Genomic DNA, 6,941 nt, shown 5'->3' on the forward strand with positions numbered 1-6,941 from the left:
CTTATTTAAAGTAATGCATTAAGGTGAAAATTCACTACATAATAAACCGGAAAGGGACTGCAAATTTAGCTTTCTCATCTTATTTGGCATAATATCAAAACTAGTTGGCTCTTTTTAATAGCTTATGTCAAAGCTATACGAGGATGAATAAAAAAGAAAAAGAAGGGGGAGGAAAGCATCCCCCCAAAAAAGCCTTCCAAGTGGCAAGAATAATTCAAACCAAGTCTCAGTTATTGCAGTGCTTACCCCACAAATTTATAAACCATACGTAGACTGAGTGGAATAAAGTGGGATGCCATGAAGAGGGTGGTTTATTAAAAACCTGAACCATGTGAAATCACTAATATATAAAAATCCATTTTCACATTTCATATGTTCCTTAGAAGACCACAGATAACAAGCAGTAATTCTCTACAAAGAATTTCTGCACCACTGACATGAGTTCTGTTAGGCCTTATCAGGAATTTAGCAAAAAGGGTTAATTCTTCCAAACTTTAGTGCACTTATATACAGCATATTCATTGGAACACAAGCCCTCACCCCTTAGACATCAAAATATAAACTTTCCAAGTTCATCCAATCCTCTGTTTGACAACTGAGAAGGAACCCATACTAACTTCAGAATCTTGTACACACTAAGAAAAGGTAGTTATCTGACCCAAAGCAGGTCCTCAAGGCTGGGCCAAGGGCAAGTCCCTACAAGTTGTTATTATGAAGGCCAAGGCAAATGTTGAAAGAACCAAGGCTAGATCCACTCTACTCAAAGTTCCAATGCTCTGTACAACTAAACACTCCTTTGCTCTCTCCAATCACCACTGGGTTTATAGTGCTTCTCCAAAAGGATTCCAGAAAGCCCCAAAGTTATGGCACATACAGGGGGGAGGGAAAAAAAACAGCCGATTAAATTCCCATGATGCCAGGGTACTGGGTAGTTTCCAAGGGCAGAGTGTTCTAGAAAAATGCAAATAATTCAGGCTCTCCAAAGAAATTCCAGGCAAATACAGACAGCTGCTGTCTTAGAAAATCATACAGAATAGTAGTTCAGGGAGCTCGGATGGAAACGCACAAAAACAGGCAAAACACTTACAGATTATCAGGGATTCTAACTCACCACTGAGTATTCCATCCCCATCTCCCAGTTTATATGTCCCCTTAAAAGATTCTCCGTGCAGTATATGGTATCTAGCCATATTTGTGCCCATTGCCAATGTAATAGCTTCTAAGTAATTGTGGGGCAGGGGGGAGAGGGTCTCAATGTACTTTAACCTTTTTTTAAAATTTACATGAGAATTAAAAATGTCTTCTTTCCAGTATCCAAATATTTGCCACTCTGAGAAAATAAAATTGGGGGGGGGGGACAAAAATAGAAGTCGTTACTCTGGCCACATCTCTCCCAAGGACCAGCCACAAAAACATAGGTAAAATAAAAATAAAATTCTGATAATCACCAATGAAGGGATTCATACTTGACACCGACACCGATTTTGGAATTTCTGGGAAAAAAGTACCAGCCATAAGAACTGTTGCATTAGTCTCACACACCTTTTTCAGTCTTCAGCAAATATGCTTACAATTTTGCTGCATTAATTCCCCTACTCATTTTTAATTCTCTTACCTCGTGCTCCCTTCCCCAAATACATATTCGGAAATTTTAACTCCACTGTAAAACAAGGCTTTCTTTAAGGTAATTTCAGTAACAAACTGAAATTAGCCTCACCAAGAGGCCATTCTTTAAGTCAAATGTGAGTATGCAGCAAGAAAACATCTGTCATCCCCGTGCCAAGGACTCTGAAGGATTTAAATCACTCACCTCCAAAATGTGAATTTTAAAATAAAAAAATTTTTAAAAAGGACTGTCAGTTCATAGGCCAAATTTAAAAAAGTCATTCCAAACCAAATATCTGAGATATATAAAACAATTTAAAATTTTCTTTAAGTATCAAGTCTTACTGTTGAAGCATTCTTTTAACCCAGGTGTTCCAAATAATGTCAAAACAAAAAACAACAGTCAACTTAAAACTGCCATTAAAAGGGGGGAGGGGAAGTGGAACCAGAGCTCACAATACTACTTCCCAAGCTCTAGAAAGCTTTCTATGGGTGGGAGGGCGGTGGAGGGGGACAGGTCATGGAAATGAAGTTTCACTATTTATAAATACTGTACATGCTTTAAAAGATCCCGGGTTTTCCAAAGGTCTTGGCTTCCACTTTGAGTGTAGCCTTATGACAGTTAGGGCCAAAAACAAAGCAAGTGTGAAACAGATGTAACATACCATCCCTACAAACACAAAATGCACATCCCACAAATACAACCAGTGTCTAAGGAACTAGAAGCTTATGAACTCTTTATCAGCTTTTCAATTATACTGTCCTATGCAAATGACTTTCAAAATCTCTGGCAGGCCCCAGGAAGTTAAAGCACAAGAAACTATATTTAATTAAAGATTCAGTCTAATTCCCAGTAGTAAATCACAGGAAATATTTAGTTCCAAACCAGCCTCTCCTCAGTTCTAAAAGTTAGGTTTGGGTTGATTTGCATTTTAGAATTCGATTTCTTTTTTAAGCTAAACGTCATAGTAAAATGTGTCCCTTTTATGAATCTTTAAAAACAGATGAGTCTTTCAAATCTGAGAAACTTGGTTTTAACAAGTAACTCATCTTTATGAAAACTCTAACCAGAAGACTAGTTATGAGTTAGAATACTTAAGGTTGTTTCTTTTCTTCTTAAAATATCCTTTTACTCAAAGTGAAAATGCACTTGCTGTAATCTGACTTGCACCNCCTTTTACTCAAAGTGAAAATGCACTTGCTGTAATCTGACTTGCACCAACGGACTCTCATTACACCTGAAACATTTACTCACTTGAGAACAGCAGCCTGCTCCCTCCCAAAGCCCCACTTGGTTTCCACTGGAGCTGTCACTGGGCCTCCAATTCTGAACAGATAGTAACAATTCTTACTATCACTTCATGGACATTCTAGTTACAGTAAGTATATTTTTAAAGAAAAAATTATAATTCCATTTAGGTAAAAAAAAATTGTAACAAGAAAGAACCTAATTAAAAAAGTTTGGGGGTTTGATTTGTCCTTAATATCTATTTTTTTTAAAAGCACTTAATCTGGGGCACCTGGGTGGCTCAGTGGGTTAAGCCTCTGCCTGCCGCTCAGGTCATGATCCTGGGGTCCTGGGATCGAGCCCCGCATGGGGCTCTCTGCTCAGCAGGGAGCCTGCTTCCCTTCCTCTCTCTCTGCCTGCCTCTCTGCCTACTTGTGATCTGTCTGTCAAATAAATAAATAAAATCTTAAAAAAAAAAGCACTTAATCTTAAAAGTCTAGGTTATGCTCCTAGTTTAAGAAGAATACTCTGATTTAAGGCCCTATGAGAGGCAAAACTAAATATAATCCCCAAACACTGCCCTTCTCCATCTTTGAAGAAAAGCACTCCAGCAAACTGAAGTAGATTGTATCCATTTCCAAGGACATAAAAGAATGGTGTAAGTACACACGGTACTTTCAATGTCAAAAAAAAAAAAAATTTTTTTTTTTAATGGCAAATACTTTATAATAAATAGCTCAAGCAGGGTTGACAGATGAGCAAGTCAAGTACTTAAACTCCAATGTTAGGTAAAACTGGATGTGGATTTTGTGGCTTAAAAGAATACATACCAAGCTTTTTGAAACAGCAAAACTGCACGTAATGCCTAGGAATGAGATTGTAAGTGGTACTTTTACTCTAAAACACACGTTGGAAAAAATAAAATCCTGGCTCCTCCTCCAGGAACTTCAATAAGATATGAGTAACTTAACCTTTTTGGACACACAACCACAAACATGACAGCGTATGTAAAACCACCGTGGTGTAACCAACTGCGCAGCAAAGATCAATCTTTATTATGCTATACAGTCAGGATAAGGGATGAGGAAGAAGTTCTCAACTTAACTTTCCTATCGATCCCTCCACCTGTGACAGTGAGAAACCGTCAGTTCAGAAGGCCACACGGCGAACGGACCCCCGGTAAGCCTGCCCACAGCCTGTCCTGAGAGCCCCCGGGTCTTTTCAACCCGCAAGTAGGGAAGTACCTGTCCCGGCCCTGAGAACCTCTGAGTCTCCTCTCCCTGAAAACCAAAAAAGAACCAGAGGCGCCTCATCTACAGTCCTCTATTGAAGCAGGACGTCCCCACACATTCCTTTCATGCGCACCTCCACTCCCACTCCCCGAAACACTTGTCACAAAGACCCCNTGCGCACCTCCACTCCCACTCCCCGAAACACTTGTCACAAAGACCCCAGCCTCGTCTGTACTTCCACCCTCGGTAACACTGGGGTGGCAAAGCGAGAGAGAAGGTACATACATCTCCAACTCTCCTCACCCAGAGCAGCCTCTGCATGCCTAATTAACAGCCTCGGACCACGGGCGAGGCCAAGTTTGGGGGCTTTTCCTTGCGCAGAGAAGTGCAGACCTCGCAGCCCCGCAGCCGGGCCGGGAGCTGCTCACCGCCCTGGCCCGCTGGCCCTTTAAAAGCGCTCTCTTCCTACGCCTGCGGCCCCTCCCTCGCCCTCGCAGCTCCTGCTCCTGCTCCTGCCCCCCGGCCGCCCAGGGTCACACTTGAACTTAAGCTCTCCCCGCAGGCGGTGGCCGCGCTCCGCCAGCGGTGGCCGCCTCTTCGCACGTGTCGGATGCACTACCTCCGGCTCTGCTCGCGGCCCCCTGCACTCGAGGTCACTTCAGATAAAATCAAAGCAAAATACACACCGGCCTCCAAAAACTGCGCTGCCTGCCCCCAGGGGCCGGCTGGCGACCTGTCTGTCCCCTCCACCTACAGCTCCGTGCTCCGGCGGCGGGGCCACGAAGAACCCCGCCGCGCCCTCCTCAGCCCAGCGCGGCGGAAACTGCTCTGCTGCGCAGCCCAAAGCTGGTGGGACGCGCACCGCAGGAGACCGAGAGGAGCCGCCCTCACCCCGCAAGGTCCTGGAGGAAGAGGGTTAGTGGCACGAGTCCCCTCCAGTCGTGGGGGAGCAGACCCCAGTAAACCCCTTCCTCTCCTCACTGGCGAACTTCTCTGCCTTCTCTGATGTCCACTTCTTACCGTACTTTTTTCACTCCTAATTCCCAAGTGAGCCCCCTTCCCCGTCCCGCTCGAACCCTCACTTGAGCGCGCTCACACACTTATTCCTGTCCCCCGACAGGTCCCGGGCAAGCCCACCACGCAGGTCTGCCACTTCTCGCGCTCTTCTCTGCACGCGCCGCCCGCATGCCCTTGCACTTTCAGGGCAAGCAAACTTCCACAGTCGCCCCCTCATGTGCCCCACCACGACCTCGGGTGGAGGCAGGGGTCCCCGCGTCCCCCCGCTCTCTGTCCAGCCTTGCGCCCGGAGGCCACTCACCTTCTAGCCCGCCGAGCTGTTGCTGTCACCCTTATCCTTGACGTAGGGCACGCTCTTGAGCATCCACTGGTAGAGCCGCTTCTCCGCTGAGCTCTTGATGGCCTTGGTGATGACGTCGGCGTAGGACAGGTTGCCCCACGCCTTGTGGCGGGACGAGCTGCTCTTTCGCGGCTGCCCGGAGAGTGGCCCGGTGGCGGCTGGGGGAACCGGCGGGTGCTGAGATAGCGGCCCGGGCGGCGGAGGCGGCAGAGGCGCCGGGTGCAGGCAGCCCGCCTCCTGGCTCTGGAAGTCCCCGCACAGACCCCCGGTGGCGGCCGCTGCGGCCGCCACCACGGAGCCAGGCGCCTGCGGGAAGTCCCCGGGCTCCTCCAGCAGGCTCAGGTTGCTCATGAAGTCGGCGTTGACAGCGGCCGCGGAGGCCGAGGGCAGGCCCGCGTTGGCGTCGGGGTTCGCGGCCTCGCCGCCCGACGGCGCCGGGCCGGGCTGGAGGTGGCCGAGTTGGACTGGCTAAACTCCGGCCAGGTGCACGAGCGCGGCCTCGGCAGCGGCTGGAAGTCCGGGTGAATCTCCACCACCTGGGGCGCTTCCGCCATGGTGACCCCCACCCCTCCCCCAGCCGCGGGAGAGCCAAGGGGTCGAGCGCACCACACGGNCCCTCCCCCAGCCGCGGGAGAGCCAAGGGGTCGAGCGCACCACACGGGGCCGAGGGGGAGGGGGTGCGAAGAGCCGGTCCGAGATTTGGGGGGCGAGGTCCGTGCCTCGAGCCGACGAAAACCGGGAGGAAGGCGCGGCGGAGTGGAAGCGCGAGCCCAGAACTTAACTTCGCGGGTCCATCAACATCTAGACTCTTCCAGGTCCGCTGCACCAGCAGGACTGCAGGCCAGAGTCACCCGGCCGGACAGCGGTCGGCGTCGTACTCCTGCTGACAGGGCCCGCAAACAGAAGGACGGACGGACGCAGCGGGCCGCTCGCTCTCCCCGCGGCGCGACCGCGACGCTGCTGCCTGTTGAATGTGGCGGCGGCGGCGGCGGCGGCTGCAGCGACTACGCTGCCGCCCGACTTACGGGATCTGCCGCCGCCCCCCGCCCGCGGCGCCGCGCGCGCCGGCCCGCCCCTGACGGACAGCATGCGCGACCAATGAGCGCGCGGCGAAACCGCCCAGGCAGCCAATGGTCGCCCGCCTGGGCGGGGGCCGGTTTTCCACCGGGAGGCGGCAGTGGTTTGGTGGGGGGTAGTGGGGTGTTTTTCTCTTTCACTCTCTCTCTTTCGCTCTTTTTCTCTCTCTCTTTCTTTCTCTCTCTCTCTCTCTCTCTCTTTTTTTGATCTGTTATTATTTTCTGGTAATTCTCAAGTGTTTCTGTGAGTCTCTCGCCCTCTCAGTGTTTTGATTGCTAGGAGGCAAACCAGCGTGGAGGCGGCGGCGACACTTTGTTTACTACTGAGGAGCAAAGCCGAGTACTCGGGAAGCTCGAGTGGAACGAGTCTCTTGCTTCGCCTCGACCTCCTCTCGGGGCCCAGAGTGGGGCGGGGCGGGGCCGGGGAACGCTCCTCGCTCGGC

The 6,941-nt window shown here is 49.9% G+C and overlaps 1 protein-coding gene across 1 annotated transcript in view; it reads right to left on the bottom strand.

Moving 5' to 3' along the window:
• Positions 1 to 6,211, bottom strand: part of LOC111158571 (forkhead box O1) — a 93,870-nt gene extending 87,659 nt beyond the window's left edge. The window contains 3 exon segments of the mRNA XM_022520690.1: positions 5,384 to 5,860; positions 5,863 to 6,028; positions 6,077 to 6,211. Coding sequence (XP_022376398.1) covers positions 5,384 to 5,860; positions 5,863 to 5,976 — 591 coding nt within the window. The 5' untranslated portion in view covers positions 5,977 to 6,028; positions 6,077 to 6,211.
• Positions 6,212 to 6,941: the final 730 nt, after the last annotated feature.

Source organism: Enhydra lutris, unplaced genomic scaffold (genome assembly GCF_002288905.1).
Source record: "Enhydra lutris kenyoni isolate GAN:26980312 unplaced genomic scaffold, ASM228890v2 scaffoldscaffold60, whole genome shotgun sequence".
Lineage (NCBI taxonomy): Eukaryota > Metazoa > Chordata > Mammalia > Carnivora > Mustelidae > Enhydra > Enhydra lutris.